The following is a 24,708-nucleotide window of genomic DNA, read 5'->3' on the forward strand; positions in this document are numbered from 1 at the left end:
TTGGAGGCAAGGGTCCCAGGTCCTTTTATGCTCCTGCTGGCTTTGAACCTTGATCTTCAGATCTCAGCCTCCCGAGTAGCTAGGATTACAGGCTATAAATTACAATTTTTTGAGCATGTAGTTTATTCCAGAAATTGTGCCAGTGCTTTAAGTCCTCCTCTTCCTCCTTATTATTATTATTATTTTTTTTGCCACTCCTGGGTACTGAACTCAGGGCCTGGGCACTATCCCTGAGTTGCTCAAGGCTAGCGCTCTTACCACTTGAGCCACAGCACCACTTCTGGCTTTATGTGACACTGAGGAATCCAACCCAGGGCTTCAGTCATGCCAGGCAAGCACTTAAGCCACATTCCTAGTCCAAAGTCTTACTTATTCTTTACAACATCCCTGTGTGGTAGCATTACTTTTTCCTTTCTGCAGATGAGGTTAGTAGGGCTTGGAGTGTTAAAATTTTTTTGAGTCATATAAGGAAACAAGAGAACCAAAGCTGAATCTAGGTTCATATCTGAAGCCTATGCAGTCCTGCTCTTTCTCATGTCTGATCTAGGTAGGATAGGGCCTTCTTGAGTTTTCTTTGGTGCTATCTCTGAATTGTCTCCTTTCTTCTCTCTAATGATCCTGGTTTAGACCCTCCATGTTCATTATTGCAACAACCTCCTTGCCATACTTGTCTTCACCAAATGGCTCTTGCTTCAACTTGTTAGTGCATGTGCTTCCAGTCAGATCTTCCTAAAATAGTTTACTTTGCTACTTTACTGCTCAGGAAGGAGACTAGCTTCCTATTATTGTATTAAGTCCATCTGCCTGCCTGATGTTAAACTCCTACCTATCCATATTCACCCTTCTAGTGCATCTCAGTGTTTATTTATTCAATAAATAAATACTTGATTCTATAATTAAAGGTAATTAGATAGTAAAGACAATTGGGGTTTGTTTTAGAAAGCTTGTAGTTTAATAGAGGAACCCATCTATAATTATTCATCATACCTAAGCCAGTCTTTCATTCCAAGCAGAGTATGTCTGTCCTCATATTGTATTTGCAACTTACAGTGAGTATTTTTTTTTTTCCAGTCCTGGGGCTTGAACTCAGGGACTGGGTGTTGTCCCTGAGCTTCTTTTGCTCAAGGCTAACATCCTATCACTTGAACCACAACACCACTTCCAGCCTTTTCTGTTTATGTGCTACTGAGGAATCGAACCCAAGGCCTTCATGCATGCCAGGAAAGCACTCTATCACTAAGCCACATTCTCAGCCTGTCTACAATTCTTATAATGCACTGTATGAAATGACTTTATTTTAAGATTTATATACCATCTAGTCTCTTTTATTTTTATTTTTATTTATTTTTACCAGTCCTAGGACTTGATCTCAGGGCCTGGGCACTGTCCTGGAGCTCTCTTAAGGCTTGGCCTCTACCACTTGAGTCACAGCACCACTTCCAGCTTTTCTGTGTATGTGGTACTGAGGAACGGGAGCCCAAGGCTTCATGCGTTCTAGGCAAGTGCTCTACCACTAGGCTATACTCCCTACCTTCTAGTTTCTTTTCAGGTAATAATTCTTTGGACCTTTACAGTTTGGGCACTTTTCTTTTCTTTTCTTTTTTTTTTTGAGTGGTCCTAGGATTTGAACTAAGGGCCCCATACTTGCTAGACAAAGGCTCTACCATGTGAGCCATACCTTCTTTATTTTTCAGGTAGCGTTGTTTGCTTAGGCTGGTTTCAGACCATGAGATCCTCTTTCTTAGGATCCTATGTAGCTAGAATCAGAAGTGAACACCACTACCTCTGACTTACTGATTGAAAATGCCTCTGACTTACTGATTGAAAATGGGGTCTTACTAGCTTTTACAAACTATCTTTGAACCATGATTCTTCTGCTCTTTGGCTACTGAGTAGTTGAGATCACAGGTATGAGTCATTTCCTGCCATACCTTTATATATTTTTTCCTCAAGTTATTCTTACATGTTTTATCTTTTTTGAGTCTATCATTATAGACATGGCAGGTATTATTCTCATTGTTAGGATAATGAACACTTCCCAAGAAGTAAATATGTGTGTTCCTGGTAAGTTGTAGATCTGAGCTCTTTTGAGTTTTTGAAGGCAGTGTGGTCTAGAGAAAAAGCATGGTCTTGGAAATAGATATGGATGGGAACAGTGTGGGGTAATAGAAAGCACTGTGGCCCTGGGTCAGGTTTTGGTTCTGGTTCTGGTTTTCACTCTTGTGTAACTTCAGAGAAGTTTAAGTCCTTAGTTGCAGTTTGCCTGCCCTACCCCTGTGAGTTTACTGTAATGCCCCAATATGGTGATGACAGCATTTTTCTTAGCTTTTACTAAATACTTCCTAAAACACAGATACTGTCATTTAAAAATTTTTATCTATAATGTTTCCCCTCATCACATCACCTGAGGTATATTATTTGATTACAGATACAGAAATTAAGGCACAATATGTTAAGTAAATAGACCAAATTTATGTGCTACCTAGTGGCAAAGCCAGGATAGCAGTTTAAGTCTAGAACTGGCACTGTGTGTGTGTGTATGTGTGTATGTGCATGCGCGTGTGGATGTTTGTATGTATGTGTGTGTATGTGTGTATATGTGTATGTTGGTACCAGGACTTGATTTCAGGGTTCTTGGTGCTTTTCTGTTTATGTTGGCTTAGGGTCCTCAGCTAGAATTATAGGTCTGAGCCACCAGTTCTTAACTATTATAGACTAGAATCCCTCTTAACAGGTGAGGTCCAAGTTGTATGGATTTGATTACTCTGCCCATCTGTGTAATGGTGAATAAGAAAGGGTTGGGCCTAATGGAGATTTTGTAAAGGAGAAGAGAGATGGTTTCCTAAAGGTTCTGGGTAGGATTGAACAAGCAGAAGTTGTTTGGGGGCCATATTTGCTTCTGTAGGCTTTCTTTTTACTCTTGGCTATCTGGCGTACCTTAGAAAGAAGATGGAGTTGGGAGAAGTCACTGTTTTTCCAGTGAAGGAAGACAAGTATTCCTAGGTCCAGGGGACTTATAGCTAGAGGAGCATAGGATAGACATCATGATAGTTTTGCTGGCTACTTAAGGGATAAGGGCCCTGGTCTTTTGGTTTCTAGCCCATTGTTAAATGAATGGGATGTGTTGTTGCTTGGCCCTGGTACTTCTCACTAGAATACATCATACCTATCATCTCATTAAATTAAACTCTTTTTCATTATAAAGGTAATATATGATTAGTAAGGTTTTTTTTTTTGGTGAAAAACAGAAATGTAAAAAAAAAAAAAATCCTCAGTAGATCTAGGATATTAGGAGGCAAAGCCAAGAATAGAAGGGGCTTGCCAGCTGTAAGTGGCTCATGCCTGTAATCCTAGCCACTCAGGGTTGAATCCTGAGCATGGGAATTTGAAATCCCACATGCAGACAAATTTGAGAGGTTTCTATCTCAAATTCACCAGCAAAAACCACAGCTCATGTGGTGAAAAGCTGCATGAGAGTCTAGCCTCAGAACTGGTAATGTTAGAAGGGCCTGAGATGTCCTGGGCTTTAGGTTGTAAGAGCAAACTGGGGTCCTCTACACTGCCCTTAATATAACCTACTGCTCTTGGAGTTCAGAGCCTGATCAAAATGGGGAGAGGTGACTGTGATAACCTTTGCAAACATTTGTGGGGGTTGGGGCAATGTTGTGTTCTGTAATGCTTCTTTGCTTCTTTTCTTTTTTTGGGTGTCTGTGTGTGTGTGTCAGTTGTAGGGTTTTAACTCAGAGCCTGACCACTGTCCCTGAGCTTGTGCTCTACCATTTTTGAGCCACAGTGCCACTTACCCTTCCTTTGCTGCTTATCTGGTTTGGTTTGAGAGTGAAACCTAGATTGTAAGTCTGGACTGGCTTAAAGATTAAAGAGTGAGGGGAGTGAGAAGAGCACTAGAATGTGGGGTGAGAGACCCTTATTTTGTTTGGGTGAAGGCCTAGATGGTAGATTTTTTTGTTTTAATTTTGTTATTGTTATTATAAAGGTGAGGTACAGAGGAGTTACAGTTACATAAATCAGGTAAAGAGTACATTTCTTCTGGACAAGGTCACCCCTAGCACTCTCGCAGTTTTCCCTCCTGTCCCCACCCACCAGTTGTATGGTTCATATTCAACACAATATCTAGTGAGTACCACTGTTGCATTTCTTCACCTTTTGTCCCTCTTAATTCTGTGCCTCTCCTTAGGCAGTGGATGGTTTTGAAGTGTCACTTGATACTTGTGGGCCTGCTGAGGCCTCATTCATACCCTAGAGAGGAGAGGGGTACAGTAATGGTGAAGGAATACAGGCTAGGATGAAATGTCAGGACCGTGTTTCCAGTTCTAGAGAGTATACTGTAGAGATGAGTCCTGAGGGAGGGTCTGTGGGTGGACTTGTCCCTTGGTCCTTGTTCCTCTTGTCTGGCCCAGGTGAAGATGGGGGGCACTAGGACCCAGAGGGTAGCACGGTTCCTGACAAGTCTGGAGCAGCACTAGCGCAGAGTGAGACTCATCAGCTGGCTAGCAGGATTCTGTATCTCTGGTTCAGGAATCCTCCGGCAGCAGAGGGGACTTGCTTCACAGCTCCCATCATTGCCCCCACCCCTACCCGGGTAGGGTATCCCACCTAGTGAGGCCCATGGACTGGGGAGGGCTGTGCCTGACGCCTCCTGTGTCAGCCCATGAGGGCCCAGCGCCCTGACCCTCCTGCCTAGGTTTCTGCCTTTTCTCTCTGTCTTTGGCCGGCTGGGGGAGGGGGTAGAAGCCAGGTGAGCAACATGGCCCAGAGCAAGAGGCACGTATACAGTCGGGTAAGTGGCCCTAATTTGGGATGGCTCTGGGAAAACTGCTGGTGAAGGCCTGGGTGCCTGTGGACATCATTGCTGTGGGGGCTGGGGAGGTAGGCTGGGATTGAGCTGGGGACACTCATAGACTAAGGACTGCTCCAAAGCCCTGGCAGTCTGGACAGATTTTCTTTCCTAGAGTTGCACCCTAAATTGGGATTGTCAAGGCCTGTCTTTTGACTTCAATTGGCCTGCAGGCTAGTGGGGGGGGGGTCCAAACTATTCAGGGATTCAGAATGGGGCAGATGATCAGAAGACTTCTGTAGAGCTGCTTTGTTGTTTGCCATTTGTCCTCTCTTCTGTCTGAAATAGAGTCCGTACCACTGTTGGGTCTACCTGGGTTGTAGAGGCTCTTTGGAAAGTCAGGGAGCATCTTAGAGGTCTAACCTTGATGTTACTGGCAATTTTCTTTATTGTTAGGTGCATGAGATGTGCCCTCATATCCTGGGTATGATTTGTGCTCTTGGATTCCCTGGAAGCTATGTTCTTACCTTCCTGGGTGAGCTATATGGGAAAGGGAGCTAAGGAGTGACAGGTTTGGAACTATACTGTCTCTTCTTTGCTTCTGTCAGCCTCTTTTCTGATGCCAACTTGGGGGTACCAGAATAGAGCCCTGTGGAGTCATTAGGACCTTGTTGTCACTTTTTCTTGCTCCATTTATCTGTTTGCAGCAAGGCTCTCTGGTTCATGGAGCTGTTATTGTTAAAAATAGTTTAGGTGTGATTTTCTTAAATCATTGGCTGATTTGGGACCTAATTTCACATTGTGTCCTATCATTACAAATACACCAAAAGCTGAGACTATCCCAAGAAAGTGTCTTAGTTTATTCCTTTGTTTGGTCCATTTATGGAGTGATAAGATATTCATTTGAACCATTGGGCAGAGTCTGAGAACAATGTGAGATACAAATCTGAGTTACCATTATTTACTTTTTATGGCAACATAGCTTGAAGGGTAGAAAGTAGGCAGAACAGGACAGAGGCCAGGAAGAAGGGAATTGCCTGATTGAATGGGCAGTAATGTAACATCAAGAGTATCATGATGGGTATGTGGATGGGACTCAAATTGTAAAGATGTGGTAGTAACTTGAGGGTCTTTAAGGAGGCACAATTATATATCTGTGAAAGGAAGAGGTTTAGTTTGGAATGGTGGTGTACATCTGTAGTGCCAGGACTCAGGAGGATCATGAATTCAAGTCCAGCCTTGGCTATGTAGCAGACCCTATATCAACAGAAAAACAAAAATCAACAAGGAAAAAGTGAGAGAACCGCTTGAATCCCAAGGAAAACAGTTGACAGTGGAGAAGGAAATGAAATTCTCTAGGGCTGCCTTCTAAATCACCTGTCTTCTAAGCTTAGGCTTTTTTTTGCCAGTCCTGGGCTTGAACTCAGGGCATGAGCATTGTCCTTGGACTTTCCCAAGGCTAGAGCTCTACCACTTGAGCCTCAGCGCCACTTCCAGCTTTTTTTTCTATGTATGTGGTACCGAGGAATCGAACCTGGGTCTTCGTGCATGCTAGGCAAGCACTCTACCACTAGGCCAATCTCCCGGCCCCTAAGATCAGGCTTTTAAGAGAGCCTAATCTAGACTGAGTTATTTGCTTCTGCTTAATTCCTCTTTTGGGGTGCAGTGCTCCTGAGAAAGCAGCCATATGATAACATTCACAGATGTATCAATGAATTTCAATTTGTTATAAAATTTAAACATTAACTCTTAAAGATCCTAGCATATTCCCGAGGAGTTTGGAGAAGGCTAAGGAAGACATATCACTGACATTGTTCAAAGAGGAATTTGTAGGTTTTCCTTCTCAGGATGCTGTTCAAGGAATGACTGATCATTTTTTTCAGCCCAGGATCCTGGCTGAGGCATTTCTTATGCGTTAAGATGCCATCCTTGACCTAGGCCTCTAATTGTGTATGCTTATGTATGTCTTTCTTTCAGACACCCAGTGGCAGCAGAATGAGTTCAGAGGCAAGTGCCCGGCCTCTGCGGGTAGGATCCCGTGTGGAGGTGATTGGAAAGGGCCACAGAGGAACTGTGGCTTATGTTGGAGCCACACTCTTTGCCACTGGCAAATGGGTAGGCGTTATTCTGGATGAAGCAAAAGGCAAGAATGATGGAACTGTCCAAGGCAGGAAGTATTTCACTTGTGATGAAGGGCATGGCATCTTTGTGCGCCAGTCCCAGGTATTTATCCTTTGCTTGTGTGTGGGTGGGGTGGGTATGTGCATACATGCATGTGTGATTGTATGTAAATATATATTGCATGTGCAACTGATAGGTTGTATTTCCTTTTCCTCTGTGGGACATATGCTTCTGGTTAGGCGAATGGAGGTAGTGGGGAGGGAAGATTGGAGGACCATCCTAGGGAAGTTGCCCTGTATACCAACTTGCTTGGGGAGTATGGTAGGACTTATATAGCTCCTCCCCTCCCCTCTCCCCTCCCCTCCCCTCCCCTCCCCTCCCCTCCCTTCCTTTCCCCTTCCCTCCCCTCCCCCCTCCTCTACCTCTCTTTTCTTCTTTAGTCTGGGGGCTTGAACTCTGGGTCTGAGCACTGCCCTTGGGCTTTCTCAAGGCTAGAGTTCTACCATTTGAGCCACAGCACCACTACCAGCTTTTTCTATGTGTGTGATATCAAGGAGTTGAACCCAGGTCTTTGTGTATGCTAGGCAAGCACTTTACTACTAGGCCAAACTCCTGGCCCCATATAGAATTTTTTGAACTGGCTATATTGATATATTCTGTGGATTCAGATCCAGGTATTTGAAGATGGAGCAGATACTACTTCTCCAGAGACACCTGATTCTTCTGCCTCGAAGGTCCTCAAAAGAGGTAATCGCTATCCACTTAAGCTGCTCTTCTCCCCATAATGAGGGACCATAGTGGATAATGAAGTTCTTCCGTCACCACCATAGGCCCTTGTTATAGCCCTTTACCCTACTATAATGTGTCTTGTCTCTAGCCCTTTTGCAAATGTACACTTTGTTTGTTTTCTGCAGAGGGAGCTGATACAGCTGCAAAGGCTAGCAAACTGGTGAGTGGTTTGGGAATGGTAGGGAATATTGTAGATAGATGGAGGGAGGGAGATCAGTGCTAAGCAGGTGGAAGCTATACGTGAGTCTGAACTACATCAGTTTCCCTAACCTCCCTGAGAAGGAAGCTTTCTGGGTATGAGTTGATCTGTTAGGGTTAGAATAGTAGTAGTAGGGGAAAACTGTTCGGCTTCACAGCGTAGAATCAAATGGGATTGAGCTGGGGGTGATAGAAAGTAGTATAGTCAACTTCCTACCTTCTGGTACCCAACAATACCAAGACCTAAAAAGGTTTGAGGCTTTGGTAAGGTAGAAGATAGAAGGGGATGCTCTGTTCACAAATGGTGGGTGGAAGGAGCCCTATCCCCTGCTATTCTGCCTGTATATACAGAGGGTATTTCCTAACTACCTGTGTCACCATGCAGTGTTGTGAGGTGGGTCTTCAGCTTCCTTGGGCCAGGGTGTGGACATTGTAGAAGCTTATTCTTGAGGGACTCATCCCCAGAACTTGACCTTTAACTGAATTCCCTTCACCTATTTTCTGTATACGTCTGTGTTGGTATTGACGCCTATGCCCAAGATGTCTGGCTAAGTAGCATGTTGTCATGTCTGTCCTTTTAACTTTGTTCTTTCCTACTCCTAATGCAGCGGGGACTGAAGCCTAAGAAGGTGGTGTGTTTACTGTTTGTGCTTGGGTGGGTGGGGGCGAGGAGCCCTCTACCCCTGTTGTCCTGCATGCCTTTGGGCTGCTGCATGCTGTTGGGCTGCTGCATGCATGTGTATGTGTAACCTTGGGGCTGGGATGGCCAGAGGAAATGGCAGCTTTGCTTCTAGAATTCCTGTGAAGGTGGGCGGGGCGGGGAAGAACATCAGGTTCAGTGGTTAGGCCAAAGTAACATTCATTAGGGATGATTTCTCCCTGCTCCAGACTCCTAGTTAGATGTAACTGTGCATAGCAACAACAAAATAGAACATTTACTGCCTTACAGTGGGTCTCAGTCAAGGTTGGGGATAATAGGAAGATAGATTGAAGGAATGTGACTAGGAAAAGTCCTAAGTGAAATAGCTGTGCAGTCAGGCAAGAGGCTGTGGAACTGAACACAGGAAGAATAGTTGGAAAGCCACTGAGTCAAGACTGCCACAAATTCGCACCCCATTCTGTGCCATTGCTCTTTCTCTGCCTCCTGTATTAGGTTGAGGCCCACCTCTCACTTCTTGCAGTGGCTAAAATATGCTATCCCTCTCCCTTCCATATAGATTTTTAAAACTTAAATTACTGCCATGACTGCTCCTCTCTCCAGCCCTTGCCTTGGGCCCCTGCCCTATTTGTCTTTGACGCGTATGCCTGTCTGTGTGTGTATGTACTCTATCATATGTACAATGTGATTTCCTTGCTTGTCGGCCTCTCTCAGGTCTTCCTTATGTTGCATGGAATGCTGCTGGGTTGAGCCAATCTCCAGGGAGAGGGGGGAATCTCCCTTTGACTAATGGTGGGAAATGAGTTCTTTATTTGGTGTCTTGACCTGGTAAAGATCACATGCTGGAACTTGGATCCTGAGTCCCAGCTCCAGATGAGAATGGGGATATAAGGAAAATAATGATCTGAAGGATGCTGGACCCCTTTTAGGAAAATAGAAACTTGGCTTCCCTTGGTTTTGTCTTCTGGATGGAGCTCTCATCTCACTTCAGGCCCCTGGACAGAGAAGACCATGAAGCTGCTGTCTGAGATCAATGGAGGAGTTCTGGCTACAGCCTGACTTAACCTTGTCAGAGGCCTAAGCCAAACCATGGGGAAATAAGGCAAAGCCTAGCCTAAACTACCTGAGTTGGGTTCAGCACCTTCTTTGCTCAGGGTAGAAAATATCTTCCCCATACTAACCCCCAAGTCACCTGTGTCAGTGGGTTTCTTGAAACAGATCACTTAGTCAGGATTCCTTTTCTTTCCATGTGGAAGTAGGAGCTACATCTGGAGCAAAAAGAAATGCTTTGAGGGAGGGCAGAAGAGAACATAAAAGTCCCTGAAAAAATACTGAGTCCTTTTTGGAAAGCCCTTTAAGAGTCAGACTTTAACCTGTCTATAGCCAGAGGAGCCCAACACTCATTAGAACTGCTTTCCTGACAGATTGTTCCCAGGGTTCATTGATTGCTGTCTGTGCTCTTCAGAGCTAAAGTTGGGTGTTGTGGGGAGGGAGGGCTATGCTCTGGTTTTGTGTATCTGATGAGAGACAAGGGTATTGCCAGAAGTTGACTCGATGGGATTGTCAGGAAAGCAGAGTACATTTATAAGAGAGACTGATGGAGCCGGAAGACCTGTGTTTCTGCTCATTGATGCCCTCGTTCCATAAGATGCCATTTCCCGGCTGGCTCCTGGACCTGTCTTTGTGGAGCAAGCTCTCAGGAGGGCAGGCGGAACAAGAACCTGACCTTTACAGGAAGAAGAAAGGCGGGATTTGCACAGGACTTTGTCCAGTCATGAGGAGTAGGAGGAGCCACTAAAGCCCTGGGTGGTTGCTAGGTGACTGTGGAACAGTGGCTCCACCCCTGTGGAGCAGAGGAGGGTGGGTGCATGACGTCAGATGGAACTGGTGCTGCGGCCACTGAGGCTGCCATCAGCTTAAGCTGGTGAACTGGGCCGGGCACTGATCTGGTGCTTGCCGGAGGAGCCTGGCTGTCCTGCTGCGTACCTGCGGGGGGGCCTCTGTGTCCTAGCAGCAGTTTGCAGGCTGGGAAGCAGCTGGCCTGGAAGCTGAAACTGTATTGTTGGGATTTGATGCACTAATCTGCTGTCTCCGCCGCCTTTCCCTCTGTTCGGTCTCTTTCCCTCCTTCCCTTGTCCGTCTTTCCTCCCTGTGTTTGTCTATCCTCCTTTCTCCCTCCTCTTTCCTCTCCTTGCTTTCTGTGGTTTTCTGCAATGATGAGACAGGCACCGACAGCCCGAAAGGTACTCTTGCTTGTTCTGGTCTTGCTGCCAGGTTGCCAAGGCAATGGTGGCAGCTGGCTGCTGGGGTGGGGGTGGGGGGTTGATTGACTTCATTCTACCTGGTTGGGGGAAGAGGTAGGGGTAGAGGGACCAGGACAGGTGTGTGTCACTACTGTGCCCCACATCTGAGTTTATGCTCCCTACCTTGCTAGCTTTGGACTCTGAGTCTGTGTTCCAGGCCTTGTACCTATGGCCTCACAAGCATAGGCTTTAGGCAATCTTTACAGCGAACAGACTTGGGGAGGTTTCCTGTGATAGACCCTGAAGAAGCTGGCCCAGGCATCTCAGTGCCTATAACAGGCCTACCTGCCTCACTCAACCTTTGCTAGAATGACTCTTGGTTGTTGTCCGAGCATTTCCCCTCCCCCAGGGTTTTCAGGGATTTTTTTTTTTAAACCAAGGTTGCATGGAGATCCTAAAATAGTCTTTGACTGCAGCTTACTTAGTATTGTGCAGGTATGGAGGTTATCTTCTTGGGCTCAGTATTTCCTGGAAACAGACCTAAGCCATGATTTGTCTTTGCCAGAGTGATGAGATACTGGGCAGCAAGAACATTCTTAGGGAGTTGGAGCTAATTGCCTATTTACTACATTGCAGTAATCCAGAGGATTTTTAAATTTGGTTTAGGACAATAGTTTTTCTGTGTTACTGCCTACCCCTACCTCCTTTCAGCTGGGTGGGTTATTTTGCTGAGCTCTGGGCTTTTACTAATGCAATATTTATGATCCTGACACCTGAGTCCTCTGTCTTAGGGATGGGGATTCCTGTGGGATTTAGTGTGGTAGGAGGAAAAGAAGGGAGGGAAATAATGTTTTGCTTAGGGATCTGATGTCACATTTTGGGGGTTATATCTATCTTGCCATGGTGGGGGTTGTTCCTAGGGAGTATTCTATGGAGTCTGGCACTTGGAGAGAGAGGCTGAACTAGGAAAGCCATTGGGAGTGGTATCTGGGTGGGGCCTCAGGGCTGGAGTGAGAGAGGTTGTTCACAGAAGGATTGATCTCTGGAGACCTTGCCAGCTGCTGCATTTGGTCTCTTGTGGCTTAGTCTAGGAGACAGGACTTCGGGGATTTCTAGAGTATCTGAAAGGGTAAAGCCTGCAGGGGTTGGGCATAAGTGGCAGGAACCAAGGGAACAAGAGTTCTGAGGTCCTAGAGTAAGAGCACATGATTCAGTGGAGGGGGGATGGGATGGGGGCTGAGGGAGGCTAACTGCAGCCTGTTCCCAGTACTACTTCTGCTCTCATTGCTGTACTTTTGCTGTCTATCTTTCTGCCATTATTCTTTCTTTCCTGACTACTTCTCCTCTGGCTCCTGTTGTCCAGACCACCACTCGGCGGCCCAAGGTGAGAACAAACAGGCCTGAGCAAGCCACTGCTGAGTGTACACACATTTTGGCATGTGCATGTATGTGGGCATGTGTAGTGGAATGTAAAAGTTGGTCATAGTACATTATGGATTCCCTTTGAGGGAGAAAGGAGCTTGGAGTTGGTTGATAAGCTCTTTCTAGGAAAATGGCTTCTAACGATCAGGAAGATAGCTGAGCTAGTAGATTGAATACAAAAGAGAAGTGAGAGAGATTATGGCTAGCCACACACGCTTCCTTGAAGAAGGTAATTTTTGACCAGTTTTGAGGTAAAGAACTTGGTAGTGTACAATGTGAGAGTAAGGAGAGGAGTGCGTCTGTGAAAGCTTTTGGGTAGGAGTATTTGTGGGTAGCATGTCATTCCTCAGTGTCAGGAGAACTCAGAGGATTGGCAGGCCTGACTGCCCCAAGGCTTGGGGCTTCAGAGCAGCTGCTTGGCTCTTACTTCCTTTCTCCCAGTCCCCTAGGAGCCTGAATAGTATTACTTATTATAGGCTTTGTCTTGAGGGAATATACACAGTGGGTTAGCTGTACATTCCTTGCTTTAGGAGAGAGTCTAGGGCTCCAACTTTCACCTTGGCCCTTTACCTGTGGGATTCCCTGACATAGATCGTGGGAGAGTGATTCAGCATGACTTCCAGAGTAGAGATGGGCTGCCAGAGCTGGGGAGCCCAGCATTCTCACTTTCAGCCCATCCTTTTCTGGGAACATGAAAATCAAGAACAAGCTCTGATCTGTTCGTTTTTCTCTGGGAATGACATTGAAGCACTTTGTTTCCCTTGGGGAGTTGGGCACCGACCCAGAGCAAGGATGGGACTGGGAGTGTTAAGAAATAGCTGATCACAAATGGGTCACAGAAGGGAGTTCTGAGGAGTAAGAGATTCTGCTCTGAAGGGTAACATCAGAGCTAGGAGGAATGTGGTGTTCATTGCCAAGGGAGAGACCTTCTAATCTTATATCTTTTTCCATCCTTTCCTCCCTCCCTCCGCCCCCTGTCCTTTCCACTGTTGCTTTTTGACTTTTTGACGTGTCATTTTCTCTCTTCCATCCACTGCTTCTGTTCTCATTGTGCTTTCACATCCTTTCTGCTCTTTCTTTACTGACTCCTTTCCTTGCCATCTTCTTACACTGTCCCTCTTCCTTTCATCCCCACCATCCTCTTCTCTCTTTCTGAATTACCCTTCCTCTGTCTTGAATAGCCCACTCGCCCAGCCAGTTCTGGAGTGCCTGGAGCCAGTAGCTCCTTGGGGCCCTCTGGTTCAGCATCAGCAGGTGAACTGAGCAGCAGTGAGCCCAGCACCCCAGCTCAGACTCCACTGGCAGCACCCATCATCCCCACACCAGCCCTCACCTCTCCTGGAACAGCACCCCCACTTCCTTCTCCCTCCAAGGTAAGAACTGGGGTTGAATTAAAGGAGAATTAAGACACCAAGGGGCCAGTCACTCCTGGCTGGGTGTTGGAAATTTTCTGGGGCAGGGGAAGACCTAGAACTTGATTAGAAAAAGTGTGGCTATAGCGTATGGATATCTTGCTACTGGCCAAGCTACCTTTTCCTTCTTGTTTGACCCTTTTCAGATATTTGTTTGTTCAGATACTTGGTTTTCATGCTGGGGCCAGAAATGTTTATATGCATATTTGTCATCTCTGCTCCAGCTCAGTTGTGTTGGGGGAGAGGGATGGGCTGTGCCTAGACACTGGGGCTTCTCCTTGGCAGGAGGAGGAAGGGCTAAGGGCTCAGGTGCGGGACCTGGAGGAGAAACTGGAGACTCTGCGACTGAAACGGGCAGAAGACAAGGCAAAGCTAAAAGAGCTGGAGAAGCACAAGATCCAGCTGGAGCAGGTGCAGGAATGGAAGAGCAAAATGCAAGAGCAGCAGGCAGACCTGCAGCGCCGTCTCAAGGAAGCAAGGAAGGTGAGATTCAGGATGGATAGAAGGGAATGCCTGGGCATACTGAGGGCTCTGAGGAGGTGAACAGGAAACTAGGCTGGAGCCTGCGGCACCCTGTGAATAAAGGCAGTGTGGGCCTCTCTGCTCCTGCCTCATCCACCAAATCCCTTTATCAGGAAGCCAAAGAGGCTCTGGAGGCAAAGGAGAGATACATGGAAGAGATGGCAGACACAGCTGATGCTATCGAGATGGCCACTCTAGACAAGGAGATGGCTGAAGAGAGGGCAGAGTCTCTGCAGCAGGAGGTGGAGGCATTGAAGGAACGTGTGGACGAGCTCACCACAGATTTGGAGATCCTCAAGGCTGAAATTGAGGAAAAGGGTAAGGTGCACGGAGCTGCAGGGGCGAAGTGGTGATGAGGTGAGACCAACCTGAATGTGTTAATTGTCTTCATCAGGTTCAGATGGGGCTGCATCCAGTTACCAGCTCAAGCAGCTTGAGGAGCAGAATGCTCGCCTGAAGGATGCCCTGGTGAGGTAGGCTTCTCCTCATGGCTTGGCTTTTATGCTCATTCTGCTGTCTCCAGATGCGTTAGAGCTTCCATTGACCTGTGACTGACCAGTGACACTGCCTTCTTTCTTCCCCATAGAATGCGTGATCTTTCTTCCTCGGAGAAGCAGGAACACGTGAAGCTCCAGAAACTCATGGAAAAAAAGAACCAAGAGCTGGAAGTTGTAAGACAACAGAGAGAACGCCTTCAGGAAGAGCTGAGCCAGGCAGAGAGCACCATTGATGAGCTCAAGGAACAGGTTTGGGAATTCTAGCTCTCCCCATATCTGAGTCTTCTGTTGCCACTTCCTTTTTCTCTAGATACCTTGCAGCTGCACTTCTTTCCATGTCCTCTCTGTTACACAGGTGGATGCTGCTCTGGGTGCTGAGGAGATGGTGGAGACGCTGACTGACCGGAACCTGAACCTGGAAGAGAAAGTGCGGGAGTTAAGAGAGACTGTGGGTGACTTGGTAAGAGAAGAGCAAACTGACTTCTGATCATTTTGGAATGTATTTAGAAGAGACCTGCTGAGAGAGCTTGACATATGACACATGACCCTTTACTCGTAAGATGACTCATCTGGGCCCTGCTCCCTATCTTGACCCTCCTTTGCTTTCCCCAATTACTTTGTGGTATCCAGGAAGCAATGAATGAGATGAATGATGAGCTGCAGGAAAATGCACGTGAGACAGAACTGGAGTTGCGAGAGCAGCTGGACATGGCAGGTGCTCGTGTGCGGGAGGCCCAGAAACGTGTGGAGGCAGCTCAGGAGACAGTTGCAGATTACCAGCAAACCATCAAGAAATACCGCCAGCTGACTGCCCACTTACAGGTACCTCCCTCTTGCCCTTGCTGCTGCCCTTGCCCTTTCTCTGTGTTTGTGATCTTCCTAGGTGTGCTTCATGATGCATCTTTGCCTCACTGTCTATTCCCAGGATGTCAATCGGGAACTGACAAACCAGCAGGAAGCATCTGTAGAGAGACAGCAACAGCCACCCCCAGAGACTTTTGACTTCAAAATCAAGTTTGCTGAGACTAAGGCTCATGCTAAGGTCAGAAAAGTGGGTGGCCTAAAGGCTAGGATGGGTGTGCCTGTGGTCTTAACATAGGTGGGTTTCTGAGCTTCAGACTCCTGAGAGGAAAGAGGTTCTTTGTGTGGTAGTGTGGACAAATACAGTCCTGGGCTTGTCCTAAGGTAAGGGATTTGGTGAAGTAAGATATGGTAGTTCTAGGAATTATTTCCCTCCTTTCTTCCCTTTGTACCTTATAGGCTATTGAGATGGAGTTAAGACAGATGGAAGTGGCCCAGGCCAACCGGCACATGTCCCTGCTGACAGCCTTCATGCCTGACAGCTTCCTTCGGCCAGGAGGGGACCATGACTGTGTCCTGGTGCTGCTGCTCATGCCTCGTCTTATTTGCAAGGTATGTCACAGGTGCAATACAAATCTGTTGGACTTGTCTGAGCCATAAGATGCCAAGTGAATGTAGTCATCACCATTTCTGCCTACAAAGAATTTATGAGGTAGTGGAAGTACATATTGAGTTACAGATGAAAATATAGAGCTTCCATATTTATAGATTCTGCATTAGATTCAAGAAGCTTGGTAAGAAAAGAAACCTCTTCTTTTCCACTCACTCCTGAAGCAGGACAGTGCTTAGCACAGTAGTTTTTTTTGTTTTGTTTTGTTTTGTTTTCTTCTTCTTTTGGCTGGTTCTGGAGCTTAAACTCAGGTCCTGGGTGCTGTCCCTGAGCTTCTTTGGTTTCAAGGCTAGCACTCTACCTCTTTGAGCCACAGTACCTGGTTTCTGTGGTGATTAGTTGGAGATAAGAGTCTCAGACCTTCCTGCCAGGGCTGGCTTTGAACTATGATCCTCAGATCTCAGTCTCCTAAGTAGCTAGGATTCATAGGCACGAGCCACCAGAGCCTAGCATATTTTTATACTTACTTGTTTATACAAACTAAAATTAAGTTGTTTGTCTTAAAATTTGTGGAAAAAATTGTACCTATACTGAATATGTACAGATTTCTTGTCATTCCCTAAACAATCAGTATAACAATTATTTATGTAACGTTTATGTTACATTAAGTATTACAAGTAATCTAGAAATGATTTACAATATGCAGGATGCTGCACATAGATTGTAAATACCATGCCATATTTAAAGTATTTAAGTAGCCATAATTATTTGTGGGAGAGTCTGAAATCAATAATCAATAAGGTAGCATTTGAATGAAGAATAATATTTAAGCTGAGAGCTTTTCCCTAGTGAGATTTGATGCCCATCGACCTTCTTTCTCTCACATCTGTATACCTCACATAGTTGTTAAGCTATCTCCTGAATTCCTGAGTCTCTGTTCTCCATCCTTTGCTCAGATCTCTGGTCTTCTTCCCACAGGCAGAACTGATTCGGAAGCAGGCCCAAGAGAAGTTTGAACTAAGTGAGAACTGTTCAGAGAGACCTGGGCTACGGGGAGCTGCAGGAGAGCAGCTTAGCTTTGCTGCTGGGCTGGTATATTCACTGAGTCTGCTGCAGGCCACACTACATCGTTATGAGCAGTAAGTGATTCCTGACCTCCAGGCCAGGGCCATGGGTTCAGGATTATCTGAAACTGAGTTTGCTTGGAAGACCTTGGCTTCACAGAGCCCTTCTCTGGTCCCTAGTGCCCTCTCTCAGTGCAATGTGGATGTGTATAAGAAGGTGGGAAGCCTCTACCCTGAGATGAGTGCCCATGAGCGCTCCTTAGATTTCCTCATTGAGCTGCTACACAAGGATCAGCTGGATGAGACTGTCAATGTGGAACCTCTCACCAAGGCTATCAAGTACTACCAGGTCTGGGGCAAGAATTCATGCATGGGGTAGGCGGGAGGGGAGCTTTGCCTAAGGGAACTTATTGTCCGTGTATTCAAGATTGCATGTCTTAGATTGGCTGCTTTTGGCCCAATTTACTCTGATGTGAGCTTGCCTTGTGATGCAATTCCTTGGAAGTTTCGGATATTCTTGAGACCCAGTGTTAGCAGGACTCAAATTATAGTTTGGGAAAGACTCCTCCTGTCCTTCCACAGACTAAAGGCTTTCTGTTTCTTTATCATCCCTCCTCAGCATCTGTACAGCATCCATCTTGCTGAACAACTGGAGGATTGTACCATGCAGCTGGCTGACCACATTAAGGTGAAGTGTCTTCAATCAGTGGTTGATCCTACTGTAGGGGTCAGAATAAAGGATTTCAGATCATGAGATTAGGCCCCAGAGGGATTTCATGTAAGACTGTGGAAGGTCCTACATGTGGAGGTTAGTAGAGGTGATGCTGGGAGCAGAAAGGCTTCTATTGGAGGTTGAGACCATATGTTTCTGTCCCCACAGTTCACACAGAGTGCCCTGGACTGCATGAGTGTGGAAGTTGGGCGGCTGCGTGCCTTTTTACAGGTGAGGGTATTTTTGAATCTGTGCAAGTATCTCTTCTTTTCTGTTTCTCACCTCACTCCCAGCCCTAATGTTTACTTGGTTTTCTCATTCATTTCTTATTTCCTATGTAGGGTGGGCAAGAGGCTACAGATATTGCTCTTCTACTCCGGGACCTGGAAACATCATGTAGTGACATCCGTCAGTTCTGCAAGAAGATCCGAAGGCGAATGCCTGGGACAGATGCTCCTGGGATCCCAGCTGCTCTGGCCTTTGGACCACAGGTTTAGATCTCCAGGTGTAGAAGGGAAAGAAGCTGAGGAGAACCAGGAGAGGGCTACCACATTAGGATCTGGATCTAAGGCTGGAGGCTTGGCGCAAGTAGTATAGTGCCTACCTATGAGCCCACATGAAGCCCTGGATTCAAACCCCGCTACTGAAAAACAAAGCAAAATGAAACAAAACAGCAGCAACTGTCTATATCTATTAACTATATCTATACCATTTATAGGTATAGATATAGATATATATCATCCCCCCCCACCAGTATCTGGATCTGGTCAAGGGACAAGAATAGTTTTGGAGTGGCTAGAAACTGTGATGCTGGACTGAGGGTGGGCTCTTCACACTAACCTTTTCCATAGGTATCTGACACACTTCTAGACTGCAGAAAACACCTTACATGGGTGGTGGCTGTATTGCAAGAGGTGGCGGCTGCTGCTGCCCAACTCATTGCCCCACTGGCAGAGAATGAGGGGCTCCCCGTGGCTGCACTGGAAGAACTGGCTTTCAAAGCAAGCGAGCAGGTTGGATTGGATGGCTGAGCAGGAGGGGATGGGAGGTAAATAGCAAGTTCAGGACTTTCACTTCTGTCCTTGTCTCCTGCAGATCTATGGGAGCCCTTCCAGTAGCCCCTATGAGTGTTTGCGCCAGTCATGCAACATCCTCATCAGCACTATGAATAAGCTGGCCACAGCCATGCAGGAAGGGGAATATGATGCAGAGCGGCCCCCCAGCAAGGTGGGTGGACACTTGGTTGGAAGGATCTGGAGGCTGGGAGAGGCAGGACTTGTAGATTGTTGCTAGTGGTGGGAGGGCAGCGATGTAAGAAGAAGATGCCTGGGGCAACATCCTGCTTAGAAAACAGAAGGTTTTCTCTGACTGGATACTCTGAAAGGAGTACATTGATGATCTGATGTCTTCTCTCTACCTCTTCCCTCTGACCAACCCTATTCCTTAGCCCCCTCCTGTTGAACTTCGGGCTGCAGCCCTTCGTGCAGAGATCACAGATGCTGAAGGCCTAGGTTTGAAGCTTGAAGATCGAGAGACAGTCATTAAAGAATTGAAGAAGTCACTTAAGATTAAGGTAAGGATAGGTGGGTTGTGCAGAATCAAAATACGATGGGCATAGGGCAGTCAGGTTGGAACAGACATGGCTTGAGGGTTGAGGGGAGAAGTGGAGCCTGTGACCAGGGAGTCATGTGGGAACTTTGCAGGTTATGGGGTCATGGGGAAGATGCCAGGGTACTGGAAGCTATCTACCTTATCTAGGGAGAGGAGCTAAGTGAGGCCAATGTGCGGCTGAGCCTCCTAGAGAAGAAACTGGACAGCGCTGCCAAGGATGCAGATGAACGCATTGAGAAAGTCCAGACTCGGCTGGAGGAGACCCAGGCACTGCTGCGGAAGAAAGAGAAGTCAGGCACCTTCCCTGGAGCACTGCTTTCTCTAATCCTCACTCCTGTTGGAGCCCTCTGTTCTTAAGCATTCTCTTTCCCCTTGTAGTATGATTCTCCTGATCTCACTAACCCTGCCCTGGTTCTTCACTAGCATGGAGAGGAAGGGGTACAATGACCTGTTAGGACTGAAAGGTCAGGTATGGCAATGGAAAAAGGCCCTGCCTAAGCCTAGGTTCTATTTCACAGAGAGTTTGAGGAGACCATGGATGCACTCCAGGCCGACATCGACCAACTAGAAGCAGAGAAAGCAGAGCTAAAGCTTCGGCTAAACAGCCAGTCCAAGCGCACAATCGAGGGGCTCCGGGGCCCCCCTCCCTCAGGCATTGCTACCTTGGTCTCTGGCATTGCTGGTGGTGAGTGCAATGTGATAGATATATATCACTGGCTCAGAAGAAACTAACTCTTCTCCCCTCTGACCTTGGCCTTGGTTTTGACTTCCGATGCCCTCTGTGGATATCCAGCCAGGAATATTTTCCAAGTTGCACTCTGTCTACTTTCACCAATGATATATGTGTTTTCACTTTCACAAATGATATTTGTAGAGACCTTCTGGACAAGTAGGGCATTACCGAATTTGTTAGTGAAGATCAGCATAATAACATCAAATGAATTCTGCTAATTCGCCCTTCTGGGTCTTCCTATTTCAACCCTGTGTCCAGAGCATTGTCAGCATGAAGTAGCCTGGGTCAACTCCCCCAGGGCATCCGTCTCTGCCTGATGCCTATTTTTTATTGTGCCTCTCTTGGAACTGCATTTCCCTACTGAGTTGACCTGGCTTCATTCTATGATGTGATTATTTCTTCTATTGCATAGTTCTCCAGTTTGCTTGTGGCTTGTATTCTGACTACCTAATTACTTAGTATGGTCCAGGCTCCTTTTCTGCTTTTCAGGCTCAGTTTCCCACTTTCCTGAATAATAAAGTGTCCAATTTCTGGGGCCAGCAGTTTGGCCTAGTGGTAGAGTGCTTGCCTAGCATGCATGAAGACCTGGGTTCGATTCTGAGGTACCACATACATAGAAAAAGCTGTAAGTGGTGCTGTGGCTCAAGTGGTAGAACTCTAGCCTTGAGAGAAGCCCACGGTTAGTGCTCAGGCCTTGAGTTCAAGCCCCATGACTGGCAAACAAACTAAGAAAGTGTCCAGTTTCATCTTAGTTCTCATCTTTCTCCTGATGCTCCTATGTTTTGTTAGATAACCCATCTGAAGGTCTGTTCTCGTCTAAGTCCTGATCACTAATGCCTTTTGATTTTGGAAAGTGATCAAGTATCTTGTGTTACAAGACTCCTGTGGTATAGAAAGTTTAATGTTGGAGAAGGTGTTCAGAATAACCATCTTACAGTGTTTAATGAAATAAGAGGTTAATTAGAGATAAGAGTCTCAGGTCCTTTTGTGCCTGGGCTAGTTTTGAACCCTGATCCTCAGTCCCAGCCTCCTGAGTAGTTAGGATTATAGGCGTGAGCTACTGCGCCTGGCCCCTTTCCTCTCTTTTTATATACTTCTGTTCCTATGCTAAAGGAGGTACAGAAACAGGGTCATCAGAAAAAGAGTTTTCCTCTGTCCAGGATCCCTGTGTTATGCCCACCTAGGCCCAAATCATGTAATTCCTCTCTCTTCTTTTCCTGCTTCCCCATGGGCTATCCTGAGCACAGAAGAACAGCAGCGAGGTAGTGACTTACTCTGACTGGGGCTTAGTAGGGCTGGTGGAAATCAGGGTTGGGGGAATAACCAGAATTGGAAGTGGGAGGAAAGGACAAGGGAAGAACAAGGATGGAGTTGAGTTTTTTACCTTCTTCACTCTGCATGAGGACATATGGTATGCTATCCACAGGGGGCGTTCCTGGGCAGGCTCCAGGCTCCTTGCCAGGCCCAGGGCTGGTAAAGGATTCGCCTCTGCTGCTTCAGCAGATCTCTGCTATGAGGCTGCACATCTCTCAGCTCCAGCATGAGAACAGCATCCTCAAGGTGAGGAGTCCACAGGGAGGCCAAGGGTAGAGGATGAAGCAAGTCTGCCTCTGTTGAAGGATGGCAGAGGCCTTCTAGGACCTCTTATACTGCCTCTTTTTCTCCCCACAGGGATCCCAGATGAAGGCATCCTTGGCAGCTTTGCCCCCTCTGCATGTTGCAAAACTTTCCCTCCCACCCCACGAGGGCCCTGGCAATGAGCTAGCAGCTGGAGCCCTGTATCGCAAGACCAGCCAGCTTCTGGAGACATTAAATCAACTAAGTACACACACTCATGTAGTAGATATCACGCGCACTAGCCCTGGTATGTTCACTTAGTCAGATGAATACTACATCTCCCCTCTCCCCAGTGATTTAGCTTCTGCCTAGGCATCCTTGTATCATAGAAGATTTTCCCAGTAGTGTCCTTTAGCTTCCAAGTTGTTTTCTTAATTCACCTACTCTCTTACTAGTACTTATTCCATGAGAGCAAGTATCAGATATCTGCATTCCTCACCCTTAATCCAACTCAGCTGCCTGTCTGGGCCTCAGTGGGCCTTACCAGCTTTCCCTCCCAACAGCTGCCAAGAGCCCATCAGCTCAGCTCATGGAACAAGTGGCTCAGCTCAAGGCCCTGAGTGACACCATTGAGAAACTCAAGGTCAGTTCAGTTTCTACCCTTCCCCACCCTACAAAGCTCACTTCAGAGCATTCATTGCTGGAACTAGGCACTTCTGAAGTTCTTTGGGCCAGCTCTGTGCTAGACAGCATGTCAGGGGGGAGGTGGGAAAACAGAATTTTGCCTTGTACCTTGGTACAAACAAGATAAATTCTCATCAACAGAATTCATGAGCTTTGGAGTTTGTGGCTTAGACTACAACTTCTTTTGGAACTAAAATAACTGTGTTCTAAACCACTTATGGCCATGGCTCCCTAGAGACAAAGAAAACTGAATTGGGCTTTAAAGAATGCAGATCTGTAAAGGGGGATGTTGGTGTGGTGATGAGGGTGAAGGTGAGACCGGCAGCATAATGAGGACTGAGTCCTTGCCCTTCTGGTATGAGCATTTCTGTTAACCAAGAAGGTCTTGTGCTAGACTGTGGGGAACTCCTAAATGAACCCTTGTTTTGCCCTCTCCAGGATGAAGTCCTTAAAGAGACAGTAACTCAGCGCCCTGGAGCCACAGTCCCCTCTGACTTTGCCACCTTCCCTTCTTCTGCCTTCCTTAGGGTAAGAGGGAACTTAGGGCAGAGAACAATGTAGTATGGGGGCAGGTGAGTCCTCCCACTCCTAGGAATTTGAAGAGGCCCCCGAGACTCAAATTCAGCAAGAATTTACCCTAATTATTTTTGTTTTGTCTTGTTTTTTTTTTTTGATCAGTTAAGTCAAACTACTACTTGGAAGTAATTCATATTGTTTCAGTGTTTTTACAGATTCTAATATTTTGGCAAAATATAAAGAGCACATTTCCTGACTTTTTATATCAGGGGGCACTCAAAATTCCCTTGCCAGACTGTGTACCCCATTTCCCTCCCCCCATTCTAATTTGAAAAAAATGTGGTCATCATGGCCACAGACCTCAAAAGTTTCAATATCCCAAGGGCTACCCCTGGTCTCAGTACTTAGGGTATCCTCCAATGGCCAGATGTTCAAATAAGCCCCTAATCTGGCATCCTATTTCTTTCTCTAACCCCAAGGCCAAGGAAGAGCAGCAAGATGACACTGTCTACATGGGCAAAGTGACCTTTTCCTGTGCGGCTGGCCTTGGACAGCGACACCGACTGGTGCTGACCCAGGAGCAGCTGCACCAGCTTCACAGTCGCCTCATCTCTTAAGCACTCCTCCCTTCCCTGCTGCCTGTTTCAGCCCTCAAATCCCCCTCCCCCTGTACTGCTCTGCCCGATGCACAACCACCTCAGCCACCCCCAGGTAGAACCGTGTGGACTAAGCTTTTCCCACTCCAATCCTGCCCTTAACATGGGTTTCCCTACTTTCATCCCAGGCCTCTTCCATAATTAGCTGTTCAGCTGCTCCCTCTTTCCAGAGGGGCCTCAGGGCATGTGGGGGGTAGGCTGAGACCCCACCACCAAAGGTTGAGTGAGGTCCCCCTGATTGAGGACTTCACCCCTGATTAAAGCAACTTTTGCTTCAGTGCCTTCTGTGTGGTCTTGAGAGTGGAACTTAAGACATTTGGTTCAGAGCAGAAGTGGAAGAAAAGAGATGTTAGGAGGCTTCAGCTCTATCAAATTTGAGGGCCCCCTCTCTGTAGTGACCAGTTTAATACTGTGCCCCTCTCTCTCTATATATATATCTGTGAGCAGGGACAAAAAGGCTAGATATAGACCTAGATACTTAAGGAAATGCAGAGCACTGGAGTGGTATAGCTGTGCCACTTGCTTTGCCCTGTTGTGCCTCTAGATCATCCACTGCAGTCTAGTTCAGTTTCTGGAACTGAAGTAATGATGTGATCACCACCTGTGGTCAGCAGCCCAGACAATTTTCAGATGTCCTGATCATCCCCATTAACTGGGGTTTCAGATGGAAAATTTACTAAGCTAGGGGAAGCTAAAGTATCAAACCAGTAAGAGGATGGAAGTTACAAAAACTGCTTCCAAGTCCCACAGTAAATTACTATCATTTGAGTTGCTACTTTAAAAAATTGGGTCTTGGGGCCGGGAGTTTGGCCTTGTGGTAGAGTGCTTGCCTAGCATGCATGAAGGCCTGGGTTTGATTCCTCTGTACCATGTACATAGAAAAAAACCCGAAAGTGGTGCTGAGGCTCTGGTGCTAGAGCTCTAGCCTTGAGAACGTCTAAAGGACAGTGCTCAGGCCCTGAGCTCAAGCCCAGGAAAGGCAAAAAAAAAAAAAAAAAATTGGGTCTTAACCTAGCACAGTTAAAATACCTCAAGAGTTGAGATTCACTGAGCAATACCCCAGTATTTTAGAACTTAACCCAGTTTAATTTTGTTGGTTAGCTCCTA

At 46.6% G+C, this 24,708-nt stretch overlaps 1 protein-coding gene across 7 annotated transcripts in view; it reads left to right on the forward strand.

Annotated features, from left to right (window-relative positions):
- The window catches only part of Dctn1 (dynactin subunit 1), a 31,630-nt gene extending 7,749 nt beyond the window's left edge, over positions 1-23,881 (forward strand). Inside the window, exons 1-32 of one of the 7 annotated variants that reach the window (XM_090336647.1) lie at positions 4,502-4,798; positions 6,773-7,018; positions 7,585-7,663; positions 7,831-7,865; positions 8,512-8,535; positions 10,787-10,804; positions 12,168-12,188; positions 13,408-13,599; positions 13,924-14,121; positions 14,274-14,478; positions 14,555-14,633; positions 14,747-14,906; positions 15,013-15,117; positions 15,288-15,479; positions 15,583-15,699; positions 15,918-16,070; positions 17,047-17,207; positions 17,313-17,481; positions 17,752-17,820; positions 18,013-18,075; positions 18,186-18,335; positions 18,696-18,857; positions 18,940-19,071; positions 19,292-19,417; positions 19,603-19,745; positions 19,974-20,140; positions 21,436-21,450; positions 21,615-21,748; positions 21,860-22,052; positions 22,309-22,388; positions 22,868-22,957; positions 23,425-23,881. In XM_090336647.1, coding sequence (XP_090192773.1) covers positions 4,766-4,798; positions 6,773-7,018; positions 7,585-7,663; positions 7,831-7,865; positions 8,512-8,535; positions 10,787-10,804; positions 12,168-12,188; positions 13,408-13,599; positions 13,924-14,121; positions 14,274-14,478; positions 14,555-14,633; positions 14,747-14,906; positions 15,013-15,117; positions 15,288-15,479; positions 15,583-15,699; positions 15,918-16,070; positions 17,047-17,207; positions 17,313-17,481; positions 17,752-17,820; positions 18,013-18,075; positions 18,186-18,335; positions 18,696-18,857; positions 18,940-19,071; positions 19,292-19,417; positions 19,603-19,745; positions 19,974-20,140; positions 21,436-21,450; positions 21,615-21,748; positions 21,860-22,052; positions 22,309-22,388; positions 22,868-22,957; positions 23,425-23,562 — 3,849 coding nt within the window. In that variant the 5' untranslated portion in view covers positions 4,502-4,765 and the 3' untranslated portion in view covers positions 23,563-23,881. Of the gene's footprint in view, positions 1-4,501; positions 4,799-6,772; positions 7,019-7,584; positions 7,664-7,830; positions 7,866-8,511; positions 8,536-10,786; positions 10,805-12,167; positions 12,189-13,407; positions 13,600-13,923; positions 14,122-14,273; positions 14,479-14,554; positions 14,634-14,746; positions 14,907-15,012; positions 15,118-15,287; positions 15,480-15,582; positions 15,700-15,917; positions 16,071-17,046; positions 17,208-17,312; positions 17,482-17,751; positions 17,821-18,012; positions 18,076-18,185; positions 18,336-18,695; positions 18,858-18,939; positions 19,072-19,291; positions 19,418-19,602; positions 19,746-19,973; positions 20,141-21,435; positions 21,451-21,614; positions 21,749-21,859; positions 22,053-22,308; positions 22,389-22,867; positions 22,958-23,424 lie in introns of those variants that run through there. The other 6 variants (XM_090336648.1, XM_090336651.1, XM_090336649.1 and 3 more) reach the window with 6 other exon arrangements.
- The last annotated feature ends 827 nt before the right edge of the window (positions 23,882-24,708 follow it).

Source organism: Megascapheus bottae, chromosome 7 (genome assembly GCF_031878675.1).
Source record: "Megascapheus bottae isolate mThoBot1 chromosome 7, mThoBot2.hap1, whole genome shotgun sequence".
In the NCBI taxonomy this organism is placed as follows: domain Eukaryota; kingdom Metazoa; phylum Chordata; class Mammalia; order Rodentia; family Geomyidae; genus Megascapheus; species Megascapheus bottae.